Here is a 22,507-nt window from a genome sequence, read left to right on the forward strand (position 1 = left end):
GAGGTTAGACTCCCTTTGTAGCCAAAGGAAAAAGGGAGGCATCTCCAGGAGCACCCTACAGAAGAGGAATAAGCCTTTGGGCTGGGCCACCGTGGGAAGGACTTTCTCTTTCTGCTGTCTAGAGATGATGTGCCTTCCCAGGATACAGTTAGCTTTTGTCAGTGGATACAAGAGGCATATCCCTTGTCTTTACTGTCTTGGTGGGTAACCTTTTTAATGAACGGTATTTGGGAACAAGATGGCCCTATACGCATCCGTACAGCCCCTCTGTCTTGGCAATGTCTTGGATTTCATTGGGCTTTCAGAACACTAGGAAGAGTTTTGTTGTGTGAAAGCCACACTAAGTTCTTGAAACCTACTGCTCGAAATAAAGTCTCATTTTCTCTTTTTCAGATGGTCATTTGGAGTTCTGCTATGGGAGATTGTAACTTTGGGAGGCAATCCCTACCCAGGTATTGCTCCTGAAAGACTCTTTAACCTCCTAAAAACAGGCTATAGAATGGAGAGACCAGAAAACTGCAGTGAAGAAATGTAAGTAGCTCTTGATCTTATTTAGATTCATAAAACATCTCTTGAATAAATAATTTTTAAAGGGTTTAAATAAATGCCACAGAAATACTATTCTGTATTATCTCAGAGGTATAATCAAAATATGCAGTCCTCAAAAGAATGTAACGAAGCTAGTGAACAGTAAAGTGTAGGAAAAGAATTGCCAACAGAATGCTTGCAGCCACATCCAAAATATTTGTAGGATATTGAGTAACACGCTTACCAAACAATTTAGAGAGTTTGAATGTTCAAAACTCCCGAGGGTGGGGGGAGGAGGAGAATTTCATAAAACATAGTGGTAGCTGGAATACTCAAGCAAATGTTTCAGTACTTTTCTGCAAATGAGACAGATGTTCCATCCACACTTATTGTCTATTAGTTGTCCTGGCATTACATAGGAGAAATGATACACTGACACAGGAATCTATGTCCTAGAAGACACAAATTTTCTGTGACTTGATAAGTCCAGATAAGCCCATGGCAATTTCTCTTCTACTTGGAGGCAGTTCGTACTTTATTGGCTGATTTATTAAAACACTCTCAATGTGAAATATCTTCTCTCTGTGGTTCTTCCATGGTATTTGGAGATGAGGCACGATTTTATGTTCAGCCTGCAAATGTGGTCATGGTCAGGTTTTTTTTAGAAAGTTACCAGGCTACAATCACTACAACATCTCTTTTGACTGATTTTCAATATGAGGGATGCTTTGGCCACATCCGGGCTGAGAAAATACGGTATAAATAATAATAGTTTGTTGGGGTTTTTTAATACTATATAACAAGAAAAAACATTTAAGGGTTTCTGAACTTAGAGCAGGGTAGAAGTTTACAAGTGTCACTGGTAAATATACTCTAGCAAATACTTAATATTTAATTTTTTTCTTTGTGTCATCTCAACAGGGAATAAGACTTCATTCCTCAAACATATGTTGTATCATTGATAATTATTAGGTTAGGCAAGCTGATCATGTCTGAGTTTCTTTTTTTACTCAAGCCACATTGTGGTTTTCTGACTTCTTCAGATTTTTTCTGGTCTACTCAGAAATTTTTCTGAGAGCCTTTGAGAGCCCACCATGTTTCTTAAATTGTGTTCTTTGCTTTACCCAGTCAAGTAAGAGAGCGATCATAGATGAGGGCAAAAAACCTCAGTGCTTTCCAATAGCTTGCTGCAGTGTTTGTAGCCAACTGTTTCCACAATTAGAGAACTTTTTTGACTAGATCGCTTAGTCCTGAAAACACTTGAGCTAGAAAAACAACATGAAAGGCACAGGTTGGAGAGTTACACATCCCAGTGTCTGCCTGATAGTCATTCAGCTATAAAACTTTATTCCTGCTCCCTTTTGTTTCCACTCTGTATGCTACAAAAGACAGTTAAAGACAGAATAAGAACAGATATAATCAAAATAACAATGATAGAAGTAATCAAAAGAATGTTAGTTTCCACCAATAGTCTTAGGTTAGGCTTCACTTTGAAGAAAAGCTCACAGACACTTTTTAGGATTTCAACAAATGAAGAAAAAAATTCTACTTTCTGATGTAACAGCAGAGTTCTTCAGGTTGAGAGACTCACACCAGTCATATGCAAACAAAACCAATTAGAAATCTGGCATGCTGCCTACACATGAGGTGGCCCTTTGAGAAAGTGAAAATAAAGAAAGAAACCTAAGGCTACAGCCCTTCAAGGACAGCCAAGTGCATCGTTCTTTGAACTCATAAAGGCCCATGAAAGCAACAGCCCATCCTTGTGAATGTCAGTTGTTGATTCAAAGGGATGTTTAAGAGAACATATCGTAAAGATTGATGTACTTGTGGATAGCTTTCGTGCCACGGTTCAGCTTCGGTGCTATACATTTTTTGAGCAGAAACACGACCCACTTCTAACGATTCTGTTGGGGTTTTTTTCACCTTGTGGTGGGTCACAGGTACAACTTGATGTTGCGCTGTTGGAAGCAAGAGCCTGATAAAAGACCAACATTTGCTGAGATCAGCAAGGAGCTAGAGAAAATGATGGTGAAGAGTAGGGTAAGTGTGGGAAAGTATGAGTTTTTGAAAGTTTTTGTGATCATCTGACTTTGAATATACAGAAATAAGGATTATTTTTTTAAAAAAGAAAATTAGTTTACTTTTCATCAAATTCTGAAGCATTTACATATCTAGTTTCTTCAAAATGCACCCAGCTTTTTGAAAGCAGTGTTACTTCATTTAGTGGCTTTGGTGACTTCAACCCTAAATGCAGATGAGTTATCCTTAATCTTTCTAGCTTTCTTAAATTAAAAAAAAATAATAATGAAGTGTTAGTCCTAAACTGAAGTCATGAATAAATAACTCTAAGAAGCCTAGAACTAGAAGAATGCAGCATTTTCTTGAATCTGATTTAATTGTATGTTGACAGCAACAGAGGTACGAAAGCTGTATGATTCCACCATTCTCAGTTACTTCAAAACTATTATAATCCTGTATGGACTTTGTTTGAATGAATGGATGCTGAGGTCTAGAACTAAGTCCAAGTGGCATACATTTATAAAAGTGTATATGTACCTGCTTGTGCATAGATACATAATATAAAAAAAAAATAACCTGCTGGTTATGTGAAGGTGGGCAGTTACAAATGAAAAACAGAGGAAATAAAGCAACCACTGTCAGGCTTGAGAATGTGATGGCATTTACACTGGGTGCAAGAAGTAATAAATGGGAATGATTTTGTTCAGGATGTGGATGTCGAAGTAAGTTCTAAATTAAAAAGGGCAAAGTGAAAGGTCTAGGCTGTACATTAAATCACTCTGACTTGTCAATCATTAACTTATAGCTGCTGAGAATCAGTATGCGTATGGTCTGCGTGCTCAGTGACAGACTTGTAATACAGAGGCTGGCAAGTTTTCTGTAATTTTCATCATAATTAAAATCAAAGATAATCCAAAACAAAGCTCGACAAATTAGTTGTTAATCTTTCCGCCTTTCTGTCTGAAAAATTCTGAAGATTTTTCAATTTACTAAAACAGGTAACTTTACCTTTATGAAAATTTTCCAAAGGAAATTTCCAAAGGAAAAGCCACTTTGAAAGGAAAAAGTATATTTTAGATTAGTTGGAAATGCTTCACATTTGGTTTTTGCATCAAAAAAATTCATCAGTATAGATGAAAACCTAAGAATTATTACGGTTGACCTAAATACTTCATTTTAGAACAGCAGCAGCAGCAAAAACTTTATTTGGCACTATTTACATGGCTAATTTTATACATGATTATGTAATAGCTTTTGTAAAATGATTAGATGATCTGAGTACCTTCTCTTTAAGTGCACATATGTATCTCTCTATATTTTTTTTCAGGCATACATATGTATGAGGTAAAACAAAGTGAAGGTCAAACAAATCAGTTAGAACAGCCCTTTAACTTCTTGGTTACTTTACTGATGTACAGAATTAAGTAAGGGAAGTATTAATGTCTCTAGTGTGTTTAGTGTTCTGTCAACCTTGAATATGGTGTTCAGCTTCGTGCCCCTTGTGTCAAGAGGGACGCAGAGGGGCTGGAGCGTGTCCGGGGCTGGGGAGGGGGCTGGGGCACCCGTGGGATGGGGGGTGGCTGGGGGGGCTCAGCCTGGAGAGGAGGGGGCTCGGGGGGGCCCTTATCGCTCCCTGCAGCTGCCTGACAGGGGCTGTAGGCAGGGGGGGTCGGGCTCTGCTCCCAGGGAACAAGGGACAGGACAGGAGGGAACGGCCTCAGGTGGCACCAGGGGAGGGTTAGATTGGGTGTGAGGGGACATGTCTTCACCGAAAGGGTGGTCAGGCACTGGAACGGGCTGCCCGGGGAGGTGGTGGAGTCACCATTGCTGGGGGTGTTTAAAAACCTTGTAGATGTGGTGCTTGGGGACGTGGTTTAGTGGTGGGCTTGGCAGTGCTGGGTTAATGGTTGGACCTGATGTTCTCAAAGGTCTTTTCCAACCTAAATGCTTCTATGATTCCAAATTGGATACTACCAAAGATGCTATGGTCGCAGAAAGGGAAAGCCTGCTCAGGTGCCAGAGGTACTATCAAAAGAGAAATGCAGTGGGGTCTGTAGTTACTTGCTTTGAAGAAACCAGATGCACGTGAGGCCTTTATACCCAACCAGCAACACTGCCACCTATGTTAACCCAGCCTTTTCTGTGTTCACTCCTTAGGACTACTTAGATCTTGCAGCTTCCACACCGTCTGATTCCTTACTTTATGATGATGGGCTCTCAGAAGAGGAGACACCACTCGTGGACTGTAATAATGCTCCCCTCCCTCGAACCCTCCCTTCCACATGGATTGAAAACAAACTCTATGGTAGAATTTCACATGCATTTACTAGATTCTAGCAACACAAAAAAAATGATTTTTCTTCTGCACTGTTCTCAGACTCTGTAACCCCATTACAGTGTTTCTTGTCTGAATGAAGCCAATCAAAATTTGCTTGGAAGCTTTTTTTGGGTTTTTTTGTTTGTTTGTTTTTTCTTTTGGTAAATGTCAAAGTTTGCATCAGGATCATCCTTTAGTCATTTTGCAGCTGTGTTTAAAATAAACGTTTTTAAAAGGATGTGAAAATAAGTAAAATGACTAGATATCATACAGTAAAAGAAAAAAAAAATCAGGGAAGTATTCTCAGGGGAAATATAAAATGCTAATGAGTAATTCAACTATCCTGTTGGGGAAAGCTAGGAACATTTAAAGTATGTTAGAATCTGCACCTCTAATTTAAGCAATAGACTTTTTTTTTTTTATATATATATATACTGTTTCTTGCCATAGCTCAATGATAAGACCCATCTGCAACATTTTTCATTTATCAAGATGTATTTCTAAATTTCAGCTGCTGTTAATGCATTCTGGATCCATAAGCTGAAATGTCTATTTAATGTATCGTAGACTGAAACCCAAGTATTATATACAAAAGGTCAAAATACTGTATATAAGTATTATATACAGACTAAATCAACATGTAAAGTCTTTTGAAAATTGAAGTAACAGTGGGTATTTTCAAAATACACTCAGCTGTTTTCACGTCCTTTGATTTATTATGAAAATGTCAGTACTAAGCCTTGATTGAATGATGTAGCAAGTGTTTTTAAAAAGAACATATGCTTTCATATTGTGATGGTGAGATGGACAGTAAAAATGGTTCTTGCCAAAACTCCTACATTTTGTCTCCTGATTAAATATTCTACATGGTTTTAGATATTTACTAACATTACAGATACATTTTTTTCATCCTTCAAGCAGTATGACTTTTGAAAAGTTGGATCTTGTAGTTTAAAAGTTGCCATTAATACATGGCTTTGGGTCTTTTTTTTTTAATCTATACCCTAGCTATGATTTTCTTTAACAGGTTCCCCCAACTCAGGTTCACTTTGGGGCACTTAGCAGCCAGATTGTTCAAAGAATGCAGTAACACAAAAAGTTGCCACCGAGGCTGATGGCAGATGCTGAATGCTTATTAAGCAACAAAATCAGAATTCCATTTTGAAAATCTTGACCCTGGTACGATTCTCTGCTTGTGCAGCTGGATCAACATGGTGCTAAGCACTCTGCTTCCATTTTGGTGATCACTTGTGCCTAAACCGAGAAGCAGTTACTGGACTCAATACAAGTAATTGCATGCCTGAAATACACGTTTAAATGCTGAATCAAGACAAGAGTGCTCAGGACTTTGTTGGGCTTTACTCAGTTGTGCTCCTGGGATTTCCTGAAATTAAGCAGGGGATCCCTGGTGAGGGAGCGAGACTGTCCCCAAAACCTCACTGAAGCCAAAGGAAAGACGCCCATTTAAGTAAATGGAAATACTCTCAGTCATTGGCACGGACTTTGGATCCTGTCCCAAATAGGTTTATTAATTCTTGGAGCACTTCCTGTACAGCAAGAACTTCCTCTTGCAAAGCAATATACTGCTGCATGATTGTTGAAACCAAAAATTACGGAAAGTTGGAGGCTTATCAAATGATAAAAAAGCTATTAGCTTTTTATTACGCACACGTGCATACACACATGCGATTTTTTTATCAAGCAAGCACTTTATTTTTTCAGGGTCTTTGCCTACTTCTGAATTTGTGCTTCAAGGATTTCGAAACATCATTTATATGAATTGATTTGGGACAAAATCCAGTGGACTGGCTTAAAATACTGAAGGGAGTTTTGCCAAGGGCCTTACTGTCTGCACATGAAGTTATGGTTCTTCAGTGCAGAAAAAATTATCTGTTTTCATTTTTAGGCATGTCATACCCGAACTGGCCTGAGGAGAGCCCCGTTCCACTCACAAGATTCGATGGCACTAACTCTGTGTTTTCAAGATATGCAAATGATAGTGTATATGCTAACTGGATGGTTTCACACTCAGCGGCAAAATTTATGGACAAGTTTGATAGCTAAAATTTTCTTTGTGAAAGGTAATGGATTCCTGAGGGGAACAAAGATGCAAAGAATGGAAAGTCCATTGGCTCGTTCTTTGTACGATCAACAACTAACTTTTAAATTGGCAAACCCTTTTATTGGTAGTTTCTAAAGTGTGTTATTCATGCTGGACACTAGGATTTGTGATCTCCCCTTTCACATAACATATCAAGCTGGATAAGAGTTGTGGTTCCAGTACGTCTTTCTAGATTGCCATTTTGCATACGGTTCCATTTGGCGACTTCTTACTGCAAATGGCCTCGCAGTCTATTCTCGCTGTTTTTTAGACTAAACCTCCTGTGATGCAGCTTTTTTGGATGGGAAAATGTACTTGAACTGCTACTTTTATAGTGGCTGTTAGCGTATGACCACTTGATCTAAGCAGGAAGCACAAACAATATATGGAAGGGAGGGGGGAAACAGGCTCCCAAATTACTGAGCTTGCTATCAAATGAGAAGTGTTACGATGATGTTGGCACTAACGAAACCTGTGTCTTGGTTTGGAAGCAAACATTAAGTAACTCAATAGAGGACTTGAGATTCAACATTTCAAGTCTTGTAAAATGTATTGTCTTGTCTTAAGAGAATTTGTTTTATTAGTCTTAACTTCTCTTACCTTTAGCACAATGGAGATAAATTTGATACAAGATAAGCTGTATAGACTGATGGCAATCGAGAGTGTTCATCTGACATAATTTACTTTCCATCACCTACATCTTACTAATGTTAAATCTTGTACTATCATAATTCCTCTTATGAGTTCAAAATAGACCGTACAGGACTTTTTTAGATTGAATTCGACTGAAGAGATTTTGTTTGCATTCATATTCAGTGGGTTGGAGGAGTCCTCTCGGCTCCAAATTGGATACACTGCCATGCACAGGACACTGCCGTAATACCAAATAAACCTATTACCTTGAAAGTCATGTCTAAACAACACTTGCACAGCAAAATTGGTCTAAAACTCTACTGTTAATGAGACTATATCAAGGAAAATGTCATCGGAATTTGTTAAGGTGAAATATAAAAATGTGCTTACAACACTGACTTGATATTTGGGAGAACGATCAAACTGTGGGTTGTGTTCTATGTGGAAGAGGAAAAGTTCAGCACTACCTTTTTGTCTTTATTTGTAATCTAATATGGTTAAAGATAACTTTCTGTTTGATACAATTGTTGGGACGTAAATCCCGAGTGACTCGTTGTTAGCGTTGTGATGGTTATTCTAAATAATCCAGTTCTACCAAAGCTTGCTCCTGTCACTTACAATCCAATTTAGCTGTTTCCGGCTGTTGTTTTGTGTATCAGCTTTATGTTTCCATTAAAGTCTGTGATTTCAGAAACAAAGGAGTCAGACTGCCAAAACCCAAACACAGATTTTCATTTTACGAAAAAGTGGGATAGAAAGTGCTGTGTTGGAATTTAAATACCTGCACTGTTGGGTATCATACCGGATCCTGTCCTGGTTTCAGGCAAGCACCAAGCAGAGTGACTTTTTCTTTGTCCCAGTATTTGCTGTGTTGTGTAAATGCTAATGTAGAGTAAACAGATACAGCTATGTATCCAGGAGGGGTTCAGCTGCGATACAATGGTGGTCTTCCCTGGCACAACACAGCTCTCAGAATGCATACTTTTAAAATAAATGGCGCTGAAAATTAAGCCCGTTACATGGGCTTTTTTTCTATTGAGAGATCTATGAGAAAAGGAGAGAAAAATGGCACTTGTGGTAACTTTTTGCTTTGTCCGGTCCTTTTCCTATATTTTGTGTCTGTAAATGGGGATTCTTTATTTGCCACGAGCAATCAAGGCATCAAGATTTTTTTTTATTTTTATTTTTCCTTAAATTAAGAATTTCTTTTTATCAGCTATCTGCAGCAACAGTATTCGGCTGGGAGATGTGAAGTGTCCAGCTGCTAACCTGAAAAGCCCTGCAATACCACCACTGCTGTAAAGTAGGTGAGCGGGGTAGTAAGTGATGTTGAAATAACCGGCAGATGCAGAAAGTATCATGTATTTTAGACTTCCAGCATGAGTTAATGTTGTTTCAACCATTAATTCCTGTGAAAAATTTATTGTCACCTGTGTTATCGGCCATAGGTTCTGCATATACAATACATAAACAGCTCATCATTATACTTGCAGTGCACAATTACCTGCATTAATTAATGAAAAATTCTTAACAAGTGTTTCCTAATCCAACTAAATTTGACTCCCTACTCGTGAGTGTTGGTAAGAAATAGATTATTACTTTCAAGAATTCATTCGTATTATGAAAGCTTCTTATGTCTTCTGTGTACACTATTTTTGTAAATATTTCCCTTGAAGTGTTTCCTATTTGTTCTGTGTTGCCAACAGTCAGAATGGTGACAACCTTGTTTCAGTTCCCCATTAGAGAGTAAATGTACTTCCCATGTGGGAAAAAAAATGATACTGCAGATGATTATTCCATCGGTGCCAGAAATACTTAGGCACTTGGCTGCCCTGAGTAAAGTGAATTTGAAGGGAACAAATGACTCACCTAAATGCACAGGTTGGAGGGAATAACTTTCTAAAAATTTCTGCCAGCCTTTTCTAAATATCTGCAGAGATGACATGGTTTACCTCATCTGTGCTTTGAGTTGTGACAGATGGGGGAGAGGGTGAATCTCATGTGTCCTTCCAGTCGTTACTTACAGCAGCACAAGGCATTTATTGTAATATTCATTTCTACAAATTTTTCCAGAGGTATGATACTCAGGAAATCTACTGTGAGGTTGCAGATGTTAATCTGAAGACATTAGCCTGTTTCATATAATAGCAATTTAAAAAAACCTTGTCCTCTGAGTATGAGGTACATAATACTTAAATCATGTGGGTTTATCTACAATTTGTCATGCAAAATGTGTAAGAATCTCTACGGTTCGCTCAACTGGACCTAAGTAATTCTCAAAAACATACAGTGAAAAAACATAAGTTTCTATTCCTTGATATCTAATAATCAATTTTATATGAATAACACAAGCCTCAAAATATACCAAAAAAGGACATTGCTGCTGTAACTTTGAAAAGTTAAAAAAGAAACCACAAAGTTGTAATTTTGAAATGCTTTGTTTCAAAACTCAGCCCACCTATAAGCCCTGCGTCTCTCACTGCAGCTATGATGGTAAACTTACAACAAAATACTAGAGACGACGTTCAGCAGCACCAGCTCCTAGGTAGCGCCAAGCAACTCCCTCAGAAACAAGGTGCAGACTGTCCGTAGTGAGATAAATGGTTTGCCTTTTTCAGCCTGAGCTGTCTTTCTGAAAAAAGAACCCTATGATTCCCTAAAGATGTATAAAAGTATGCAAAATCTTCATAAGAAAACCTAAGCTGTTCAGGTCCCCTGCATCTATCTTCATCTAATTCAATTAGCCCCTCTGAAGTTAGTGGAATCATTCATGAATAAATCGGTCATAAACATTTGCTGGTCTAAAATCAAATATCCCAATAATCTGCTAGCAAAAGTACAATGGATATTAACAAAATATAACGTAGGAGTAGCCCAGGTCTACCCACCCCTAGCACAATGTTGTAACTCGTCTATCTAATAGTAGTATATAGAAGCAGGTACTAGACCCTAGAAGACAGGTAAGCACAAATGTCTCTCTAACGTATATCTAGAAGAGACAGTGAATGAAATGTTGTTCAGTATTAACTGCTTCAGTAAAGAGATGATGTAAGCTGCACTTCATATTTGTTTCTCATTTCTAATTCTTTGGGACAACACCTGTGTCTTCCAGTTATGATACAGAGAGATATAGACTCCTAATGCGTTTTGAGAAGGTGACTAGTTCCTCTCTTTTCATGGTGAATTTTTTGGTTTTACCTGATTTTGTAAAGGGTTGCATGGTATCTCAACACAACAGATTTCTTGCTAAAAATGTATTTCTTTGAGCTGTTATGAAAGTTAATTTTGCTGATAACGTTCTGAAACTAAGTAAAAAGGTTTTGCCTACCTGAGTACAGATAAGTACACCTCCTCTTAAGCTCATCTGAAATAATTGGCTCCTTCCTTTGGGCTAATAAGGTACATTTCATAAAAATCCAACTTCATCTCATCTGGGAGCTGTTTTGCATGGATTACAGGCCAATCCAAAATGGTATGAACAATCTGAGAGCATTGCAGTTGTACGTGTCAAGAAATAACTTTCCCAGTTTCTCTATTAGAGAAGAGAACGAACGAAAAGTGCGTTCATGTCCAAGGTAGTTAAAAAAATCAGTAACTTTTCAAATAACTGACAATGTAATGATTATTGTCATTAGGTACCAACTGAGAGTTCAATTTCTATCATTGCTGATATAAGAAAATGTGTATTAACATATAAGGTAACTGGTTCAAGTGCATTTTTACCTTGCCACAAGAAAAACTTTCCATTTAATCAGCTAAGCACAGACGTTTGTAGAAGTGCAAACCATTACACTGATAGCAAGTAATATGCATATTTTGAATAAATAGTGATGTTTACAATAGGTGTTTTGTTTGGTTCGGGTTTTTTTATTGGCTGCCAAATATAAAAATGGACTGGGTTTTCACAAAGCACTCAGCTTTGACCTAGGTCACCTCCCCTTATGTCCCCGATAAACCTCTGCTGCTTTTAATGGAGAGAAAGCATAGCCAACGGGCAAATCTTGACTCAAAATATCAATAAAAAAAGATAAAAGATGCTTATTTTATCACAATATCGATGCAGTGGAAAGAACTACTAGTTGCAATGGGCAGAATTACTGAATGTGGCTGCCCATACCGTATTTTAAAACGTGAGTAGGGTATGAGGGTAAAGGCGGTCACTGTAGCTGGCACACCTGTAGTTAAGGGGTAGGTCCCATCAGCCTGGCACCTGCAGAAGCTCCCATGGAAGTTAGGTTAGACCACTGTTCGGTATAAATTTCCTCTTGTATTTACAAGATGACATACAAATAAAGCATTAAGTTAAGACTTGCGGGGGAAGCTGATCTATAAGCTTCATTTTCTCACCCTCTCTGGAAGAGATTGTTATCAACAGAGCCATAAATTATTATTTCCTAAGTTCAGAAATGTGTTGGCATGTCCTGAAAGGGACATAGAGGTCCTTGGCTCAAAAGCATGTCTATTGTAGCGGGACTGGGGTTTTATGTATTGCATAATCTCCTCTACCTGGAGGACAGAAAAGAACGTAAGCCAACACGTCTTGGCCCTTAGTTTTAGAAATATGTTTGTGAAATAATTTAATATTGAATTCTGCAGACATGTAAGATTTTAATCTTTCACAACGCTGGTGCCAAAAGTAGTTGTGGAGTTACTACAGACCACACCAGCACTACATCTGCTGGACAGGAGTCAGCAGGTGAGACTGCAAAGACTAGGGGTGTGTTCTCTTTCTTCTCGGCTGTCACCCCACTGTTCCCTCACTCCCCATGTGATCCCATCTGGGCAGGAATGTGAATTTGCCCCCAGCAGACTTTTCCATATACCGAAGGGACAGAAGGATTTGAGACGGTGAAGAGACGGGGACCCCTTCTTCTATTCGTAGTCTTCTCACCACTGAAGCTTGTGAACGCACAGGCTACCGAGTGGGCAGAATCAGCAGAAACGTCGTGTCTCCCAGGCACAGGCCAACGGACGGTGTCAGGGGAGGGCTCCAGGGAGGCGTGCTGGGAAGCACAGGTCTAGTCTTACACTCAGTTCTTAAACCTTGCCATGTAACAACAGCAATCTGAAGTTAAAAATGGAGGTTCGCTTTAAAAGTATAGTCCTGATCTGAACTGAGAAGTTGATGTACGTGGTAGGTTGGTACCTAATAAACAGCGTGGTTTGTGATTGTATATGCCCAGAGCTCTGAGGCTATTAAGAAAAGAGAAAGTTATTCTTACATCAAATCGTAGAATCGTTTAGGTTGGAAAAGACCTTTAAAATCGTCCCATGGGGTTGTAGCTAACACATCTCCTCCCACAGAAAGCTGTAGCTATTAAAACCCCTTGGTAGTTCCAACACTGGGCTCCCACTGTTAACCAATCTGTTTATATGATTCTCTCCAAATGTGCAATTATCACTAGCCAAAAACATTTAGATTTCCATTTTCAACAAATGCTTGGCAACAAAAGAAAGGTTTGGAAATGCCAAAACAAACCTTCTGCATCTTTAGGGGCTTCAGAGACGTGAACAGACCCAGTCTGGGTTCAGACGCAAATGAAGCTGGTTTGGTTGGAGCACATATGCATTTCCCTAAGTTTCTGCCTGATGTGTGCTGGTAGAAACCTCGTTCAGAACAACTACAGAAAGGTTGGACTGCCAAACTTCATTTTTTTAGCCCATGATACGGCCACAGATTTGAATTCCTGTAGAACCTCAGCCTAGATCTGGACATCGGTCAAACGTTGCAGTTTCCAGTCTGATATCTCTGCATTCTGCAGGTCACGTAAGTACTTGTTAAAGCCCTTATATAATTTTTCAGCTGTTCAGGGCTTTCCCTCCTGATGTGATACTAGCCAAAAGAGTTTGATGTCAGCACCAATTTTCATTTGCAACATCTGCCATTTTTCATAGCTCCCTGCCAATGCAATTTCCTGACTGAATTTACTATGCTTAAGGATGGAAGCGTTTTAAATTTTTTAAATAAAACTAAATCAAATGAACATGTATTATAAGAATTTGGTTTGCTAAGATTCTTGCTTGCCTTTATTTAGGTAAATTTTAAGGTTATTTTTGGGGAAAAAATAACAATCCCACTTCCTCTTTCAGATTTTTTAAGTAAGCCGCAGCCCAATGCAAAACAATAAAACAGTAGGATACACTGTTACTACTCGTTTACCAAATTGCTACCAATAATAAGAATAGTATCCATTTATTCAAGAGTATTTTACCAAAAAAAAAAAAAAAAAAAAAAAAGGAATAAATTTGGAGTAACTTTATTACAACCTTCCAAGGAAAATATCAAAAGAGTGGAATCCCAAGTACACGGTGCCTAATATGACAGACGAGGAGGCTGCTTGAGAGGGCTGCTCTCATTTCTTGAGAAAGCTGGTAAAGATGATAGAAAAGTTTGGAAGAGCGTTGTGAAGACTGAAACGTGGGAAAAGCCTACGGAAATACCTAGGAGATAAATACCAGGTTTGTAGTATATTTTCATAAATGTGTATGCAGCTTCAAGAATCAGGCAGCAAGAAGCAAGTGGAGCTCATTGTTCTCCGAGATCATTTTTGTCTGGCCAGGCCTGCCAGTGATTGATCTGCCAGCAGAAGCCTAGACTGCTTCTTTCTGCTACAGGGTATAAATAATTGAGAGAGATTTTAGCCTTGAGTCAGGATATCATTCAAACACACGCTGAACTGGTTTTCCTGTGTAGAGAGGCTTTCTGAACAGTGGCCTGGTCCAGATGTAGCAAATAGAAAAGCATTAAGTTTATGCTGATTATAAGGATTTTTGTTTTAAAACGTGACTGCTGGAAGTCTCACCCAGTGCTGCTCTTCCAGGATCATTTGTTAAAGTGAACTGTGACGATTTGTTAAATACTGAGCAGAAACAGATGATGTGGGGTTTTGGAAAAACACTACTGAGAATATTTTCATTTATACTGAAAGATATTTATCACCATTTGCTATGCACAAAGATAAAGTAAGCAATCAAATTAGATTGCAGCAAGTTGTCATCAGAGACAACATTTTAACCAAACAGAAATAATGTTTCTTGAATCATTTTGACTTGCTTAACTGAGTCTCCATTTTGGTTTACGAATGTTACAAAATGTGAAATGAAGGTTTTGAAATGCCAGGCCTTAAACTAGAGATTACTTATAATAGTTACCATTTCCAACGATAATTGTGTATTTATTAGGCAACACAGAACACTATTTGTGGTATTAGACCTTGAAATGCAGCAATATGAGTAGCACATACTATCTTTATTGCTATAAAAGGCATCGGACATAAAGACCTTGTCCTACAGGATTGGAACATCACTCAGGGAAGCAGAGGGAAAGGTACTGTACTGTACCTTGCATATCGCCCCTAGAATCCACACTTCAAGAGAAAGCTCACAAAAATACTGCATCCCCCTCAGCAGTTAAACAGCACCTCCCTATGTGTCGCAGGTAAACACGAGTCCCTAAATTACTCTGTATACTGGAGTTAAATTAAACCCCGAGATTAGAGCTTTTAGCCTACTTTCTTATTCCATGCAGTCCCTCGGTGCTTCCTCATCCCCAGCGTCAGGTTCGCTGTGCTCTGACCTCCCTCTGCAGCGTGGAGGCTGCGGCGGGCCCGGGGGAGCTGGGACAGAAAGCTGTGCTGCTGCTGGCCGTTACCCATCTCGGGCAAGGGATGCCCAAGGACCCCTTCCTTTTGGCACCACCGCCTCCTCCCGGAACCCCAGCCCTGCTGGGGTTTCCCCGTGTAAATACCCCAAGTAAGTGTCATCCTAATTGCCTGTTCTGCTTCGTGGCTCGTTATTAGCTGGAGGGCTCGGGACATGCTGCTTGCCTTTAGCCCGGGTCTTACCAAACCTTAGAGCCAGCCTGTACCAGTGCCAGCTATGAAGCAGCAGGCTTGTGCCCAAGAGATCAATGTTGAAGATGTTCACCCCCCACAAACATACACAAAATTAGCAGCAGCCTGTTGGCATGCGCAGGTTAAGCAGGTGGGTTTTTTCACCTGCTATACACAGCCAAATTTTATAATTTGCATTTGTAATGTACATCCTCACGTTTTGGGTGTATGTCTAACTTTAACACAGCCTGCACACCGTTTCTAAGATGCTTGTGTTGCAGAAACAGACAATTTAAAAAAAACAACAACTTTTTATGTCTGTACTTATCCCGTCATAGATAAGATTTGTTTTGAAAAACAGTACAAGTCTAGCACAGTCACAGAACTGGTAACTGACATTCTTGAAATTTAAACTAGAAAGAGAAAAAAAATGGAATAGAAATGTCATTTATAACCATTCAATTCCATCTAGTAAATACTTCTGAACCTGATATTTCTTAATTTAAATGGGGCACAGCTGCCAGATCATGTCTTTCTCATTCTAGTTCTAAAAATAGGAGCAGGAAAGGAGAAGCAGGAACAAATTTTCCTTGCTCTTGAGAAGGAGTGGGAACAAACTGAAGTGAATTTCAAAGTGTTTTGCTATTCAGTTCTCCTATGATTGCATTTCTAATGTTAAATCTTGCTTCAAAATTAATTTGGAGTCCCATTTTACCGACGGATGTAAGCCGTTGCAAGATGCTCATTAGCAAAGCTTTTTCTTAACAAAGATAAAGATAAAACAGATAAGTAAAAAATTGGAGAGGAGCTTTTTTGACTGCTAGGAAGGTAGTGCAGTGACGTTTGATCCTGCCTTTGCAGATCAGTCCATCTTTACCAACTGGTTTTGTAATGATAATAGTGAAGTCTCAACAGCTGGCTTTAACACATTTAATGAGCCGCTGTTTTTATGCACCACAGGAACAGATGCTGATTTCCATGAAAATCTAAACATAGTATTTTCAGCTCCTCAGTTGAGGTATGGTATTTTCTTCTGGTTGTCTGTTGATATTCTGCGGTACCCAGGAGGGTCCCTCTTGATGAGGGACCAGCGTACATCTTACCTTTCTTTAGCCTTGCCTTACACTGTTTCAACATCGTAAGAATTTTCCAGCCATTGATAGTAAAGCACTACTAATAAAATCAGTCATAATGTGATTTTACTATTATTTCCAAGTTATTTTATGGGAGGAACAGTTTACAAATATGGAAAATGTTGCACCTAAAAACATTTTAATGATGTATAGGCAACAATGGGTGGCACCAGAAACGAGAGAAACAAACATAGCTTATTTTATGAACTGACTGGAGTTTGGACTCAAAGGAAGGGAGACGTTTTTTGGGCAGTGACAGACAAGCCTGGAGCTACCGCTGGCAAAAGATACTCCACTCCGGAGTGGAGTGGGTACGTATTGCCAGGAATGGGCCAGCACAGTACAGACAATGAATGCATGAGAAGTTTCTTTGTTTCTGGCCCAGTCTGTTGCACAAAGAAATGAACACCAGCTTTGTACTAACTGTTTACTAATCTGTCAGCATGGGTGATCGTCTCTGTACTGTGCCTCCTTACAGCTTGGTCTTTATTTTGTGTGGAAGGTGGTGGTGGGTTTTTTGACTGGTGGACAGGCTCAGTGGGTACAACAGATCATGCAGCAAGGCATATTAAATACTGATATACTGAAAATTTTGTATGAAACATGAAGCATCTCAGATGAAGGAAGCACAAATATTTCCCTCTTATGAAGATACTGTATTTAATGTAGATATTGATCTGAATAGCTTGAGCTTTGGTGCACGAGGTTTTCAAGTACAAAAAAGAACCCAGCCAGATAACCAAGCAAACGCCTTGATAAATTATACTGTTATCTTCTTAGGCAAGGAATGCTCATGAAAGATTGCTTGGCTTAAATCTCATCTATAGAATGATCTAACGTATTTATCTTTCTGCATCTTAGACAGAGAAATCTATGGTTTAAAAAGTAATTTAATGGGACTGATTTTAAGTATATTACTTTATAGTTTCAAGAGGTTACTGTTCTGCTATACTGGAGAAGGAAAAAAAAAAAAAAAAAGGAATGTGTCGGTTTTGGTATGCTTTGCATAATATTGAGTCCTCTAGTCAAAATCCTCCTAATGTGTTTTCCATTCTACGTACAGAATATATACAGCTGCCTGGACTTGTTTCAGGGATGCTTTATAGTCAACATATTTGTGTCAAAATTGTCTTCTCTTTTTAGATAAATGCCTAAAGTGCTTCTCGGTGTCATTAGACGAGAAGCTATACAGTAAAGGTGTCTTGGAATAGTCAGAAATAAACCCAAGCAGAATTCCAGCGCTACATATGTGGATTATTTTCCAGATGTGTCGTAACTGGTTAGTCTGCTGTGATACCCTAGTGCAGTTGCAAGTGAGCGGTGGAGCCCTGGGCATACAACCCATTGTGCCTGCCAGAAAAAATAAGGCCACGTGGCCAGGAAAAATGATCAGCTGCTGCTGCAGAATATTGCCTGCTGCTCTCAGGTGGAACAGGCAGCGGAGCCCAGGCACTTAACGCAGCTCCCTGCAATTCCCCTTCTGCATTCTCATTGCTCTGCAGCACAAACAAAAGTGACGCTCATACTTCTTGTACAGTAACGTTTCTGGGATCTGTTTGCTACCATCAAAAAGCTCAGAAAACACTTGTGGCTAACAGTGACTACATACTGATTTAAAAAAGAGGAAGTTATTTTAAGAGATTGTATCCAAGCAATTCTGATATATCCTTCCATACACTTTTCCAGATGCCAAGGCCATTAATTAAGTTAAATTATCACGATTCAAAGAAAAAGCTAGTGGACTATGGTAAGCATTTTTGTTACCAGCAGAAAGCTTTTTCAGATAATAGATAAAATTAAATCTTATTTACATTCACTTACAGCTGTGATTATATCAGTTAGCTTTTCTGATAGGGGATGTCTTTTGTTTTCAAGAATGAGTAGAATAAGTACTGAGCCTGCTTTAATTTATAGAAGGACTCTACATTAAACTTAAAGTCAGTTGATACTGTGGTTGGTACAGTCTGTACAGGCTGTTTTCTAACAGGAATTTCTGAAGGGAAGTGATTTAGCAAGCATGATCCCAAAACAGCAGGAAAAAACAATCTATAGCAGTTAATTTCCCAAGCATTATATAAATTATATGCTTCTGGGTCCAAACTTTAGTACACTATCATACCAAACAATTAGTATTTATTTGGTACAAAACCACTACATAAATAAATGTAGTCCTTCAGCATTCAAAGACGTAGAGGCCAAAAGTCTAAGCATTGCCAAAATCAAAATGTCGCTACGATGCAAAATAAAAGGGAACAGTAACAGTAAGTATAGGAAGATTACTGCATGGTAGAGTTCCTCTGGTGTTCTGGGACAAAGTAATGTTACATACACACCATGTCTCCTAAACCTATTGTAAGTCAAGAGATTATTTCAGCCCCTAAAGCAGTGAAGTAAAGTAGCCAGACCTTCCAAGCACCTTTAATACTCATCGTAGATGCCCCATGGTAACAATAAGACAGTAATGGTGTCCTTTTCACTTTGGGAGGCGCACACAAAGCGAGCCCCCAGTTAGCCTTTTGGTCACCTGGTTGACGACTACAGTGTTGTCAGCAGAACCTAAGGTCAAGGTTAGCATTCCCCAAGCCAGAAATAAGTTAATTCTACTGCAGCACACCACCTCTCCTATGACCCCTTATTTCATTGCCCATAGCAACAAGATGTATTTGGACAGGGCCAGTGACGAAAGGTTATGGAATATAAGTTAAAATAAAAGCTCAAAATGAGGATTTTAAGGGAAGAAAATATAAATCAAGATGATTAAAGTACTGTAGGATGGTTTATTTCAGTCTATGAAAAATTCTTTGTACTTGTGGCTGTGCTGTTCAGTATCTGTTATAAATAATCTTCAACAATTAAAACAAGGATAGAGAAAACGGCTTCACATGGAATCATGTTGGAACTGTGCCATCAGTAAGGCTGAGCTGTGGTATTTGACAAAGCGCCCTGTGTCAAGGCAAAGTAATGACTATTGTTTGGCAATTAAAGCTCTGAATTTTCAGGCAAAATAACAGATCATTTTTCTTATTCCGCATACACATTTCATTTCAGCTCGAGAGGATAAGAGAACAAAAATATCCACTGTTGAAGGATTGCTTTTTTTCCCTTTCTCCTTTGGTCTCATTTACGTTACTCCTTCACTTTGGCATCTTGTTCTCAGATCAGCTCCTCTCTTCCACACACCCTCCCCCATTGTTTCTTCCTCTCCAGCCCACACATACGCTTAAAAAAAAAAGGGGGCAAGAAAAGAAACCCAAAACCACTGGAGGCTGGAGCTAATGCTGTTCTAGAAAACTCTCCTTTCTCAAATAAGCTATCGCCAGCCACTTCCTTTCCCCTAACTGTACCAATTTAAGAACAGCGTTTACCATAGTTTAGCAAAACATTTTCCAAGTCTGTCTCGGTGTCTCTAAAATAATCATCCTATCATAATATTTTAATAGAATCCAAAGCTGTCACCTGTGTATATACATTTACTGATTTCAGATGCTAGGAGGTCTGCAAATACCTCTCTAAGAAGAATCCCCAGGCTGAAATAAATTGTATATTCAATCACAGGCATTTGCTAAATTTTTTATTGCCTGCTTTATTCACAAAAAAACCGGGAATTCCTCTGTAGGCCTGTAAGACTAACTCCAAATAGGAACTACAACATCTGTCAGCATAAATATAGGTCTGAGCTGTGAAGGAATGTCTGATCTTTGAATAGCTCATTCTGAGAGAAGTGTCAGGAAGTTATACACAACATAACTGCAAAAACATCGTTTTTCCTGTTGCGGTAGACCTCTTATACAGCGATGACCATGAATACCCAAATTGTTATTAGTGGAGTTTTAGAAACCTATCTTTCTTTCCTTCTCTCCATCTGAAAAAAATTAAAATAGTCTTTCTGGAAGTGAAGGAACTCTAGAGGAAAATGGCACTCAAAGAAGTAGTATTCTGTGTACAATCTCCTGTAAGGTGCTGCAGAGATCTCTCCGTGTAGTGGCAACCAGCTCTTGTGCAGAAAAGCGGTACCTGGGAAGCCGTAAGGATGGTATTCAGAGCCTGGTTGCTCTTTGTAGACTGACCAGTGGGTGATGCAGGGTTGTCACAGTTTGTTGGAGATCTATATTGTAGCGTTTGTTAATGAAGTCAGTAATTTCCATTCTGTTACCTTCTCGTACTTCCAAATACTAGTATGTCTACAGAACACTGCAGTCTCCAGTATCAGTGAAATAACACAGGTGTCGAGTAAACTCCTGCTGATTTACCTCAACACAGAAGCCACACAGGAGCTGATGGGTACTCAACAGTCATCTGTAATATGCAATACTGAAACTTCGCATGAGGTCAGGTTTAAAATAGTAGTATATTTACATACTGTTTAAAAAAAAAAGAATGAACCCATGTGCAGCTAGTTTCAGGAACAACTATGTGAAAATCTATAATCTTCCGGTAACTCCTCCATGAGCCCCTTCAAATATATTTTTGATGGGTACCTAACTTTGATGATCCAGTCCCATAACAAGCTTCAAAGGATAGGAAAGGGCGTGCATGGATGGCTGGGCACACCAGCCTCATGTGTGTTCCTGTTAATGGACCAGTACAGTGAAGTGGAACCTGACAACAAAGATTAAGAACAGGGTTCTCAGTTCACATGGGAAAACCCTGTCTATTCAAAATCACCGTTTATTTAAGGTATTCCTTGGAAAGACCTTTCTTGTCTAAGGGCTGGAAATCTAGACCTAACAGACCAGGCCCTTGGACACCCAGCCCCTTCCCAGGCTGTGCGGTGTCGCTATTTATGAACAGGTCCCCCCGTCTGCCTGAAGACAAAGGGCTGCTCTGTGCTAAATGGGGTGCAGACCTCAACAGAGCAGTAACGGGACAGGGGCGGCTGCCTCTGCTGCCGAGACCATCGCGTGCTCTGCTCTGGAGAGCACCGAGCGCCTGCCTTTCAGACAGGTGAGCAGTCGCAGGCAAACCAGCAGTGACGTCAAGTGGGGGGTTGCACGTCTTTACAGAATGAGCCTTTACTTGCTTTTGAGAAAGCAAGATCCTGTTTTTGATGAGTGGGGCCAGAAACATTTGATATATGGTTGTGAAAGAACTTTATTATAATCTCACTCGCCCCCTGAGCTGTTCTTGGCCTTAGCCTTTTAAGCTGTTACAGGCCACCCTTCACACAGGCAGCTGAACAGTGCATGAGATCCTAAGCCACGATTCCTTTCAAGTCGATCCCTGCAGAAAAATAAAAAAAAAATAATAATATAACAGAACGTTCTGGAAATAACAGAACTGTAAATAAATATTCAGGTAAGTAGAAAATAATTATCAGTGAATTCTGCATGTGGTAGGCCCTGCACCTCCAGCATGAAGGCCGCATCGCTGTTCTATGGTTTCGTTAGCGCTGCAAAACTCTGCATCGCTGAGCTGGTGCCGGACCCCTGTGGCTGGCACAGGACATGTGCCGCCCGAGCCCGCCGGTGCCTGGCTGTGCCCAGAGAAGGCACAGGCGCCGCAGGGCACAGGACACCACGCGGCCTGCAGAGCTGTGCGAGACGGGGTGGCAGGCCCAGCGCCACGCGGGTCCCCAGCACCACAGCGGCCTCCCCGTTACCGGTGTGCAGGGTGTGCCCAGGGCTGACACAGCGGCGAGGGGCCCGGTGCCAGCCTGGCAGCGCTGGCCGGGGGGCTGGGGGTCGGTGGGCCCTTCGTCCCCTCACGCCCCCGGCAACACGCCACGCCGCGGCCTGGGCCGCTGGGGTGATGCACAGTCGTGCCCAGGCCCGCGCTGCCCGGCAGACGAGGGTGAGGCGTTACCGGCCACACGCGGGTGCGAGTATGGCCCTGCCAGCGCTGCCGCCCGGCACCGGGCTGCGCCCCGCCCCGCCCCGCCGCCTCAGGCTGTGCGGGAGCCGCCGGGCCGGGCCGCCCCCCGCCCCCGCCGCCGCGCCCGGAG

At 40.2% G+C, this 22,507-nt stretch overlaps 1 protein-coding gene across 1 annotated transcript in view; it reads left to right on the forward strand.

Annotated features, from left to right (window-relative positions):
* RET (ret proto-oncogene) overlaps positions 1 to 11,414 on the forward strand; it is an 88,211-nt gene extending 76,797 nt beyond the window's left edge. The window contains exons 17-20 of the mRNA XM_037400752.1: positions 394 to 531; positions 2,472 to 2,571; positions 4,708 to 4,855; positions 6,774 to 11,414. Coding sequence (XP_037256649.1) covers positions 394 to 531; positions 2,472 to 2,571; positions 4,708 to 4,855; positions 6,774 to 6,931 — 544 coding nt within the window. The 3' untranslated portion in view covers positions 6,932 to 11,414. The remainder of the gene's footprint in view (positions 1 to 393; positions 532 to 2,471; positions 2,572 to 4,707; positions 4,856 to 6,773) is intronic.
* The last annotated feature ends 11,093 nt before the right edge of the window (positions 11,415 to 22,507 follow it).

The sequence above is a fragment of the Falco rusticolus genome, chromosome 9, assembly GCF_015220075.1.
Source record: "Falco rusticolus isolate bFalRus1 chromosome 9, bFalRus1.pri, whole genome shotgun sequence".
In the NCBI taxonomy this organism is placed as follows: domain Eukaryota; kingdom Metazoa; phylum Chordata; class Aves; order Falconiformes; family Falconidae; genus Falco; species Falco rusticolus.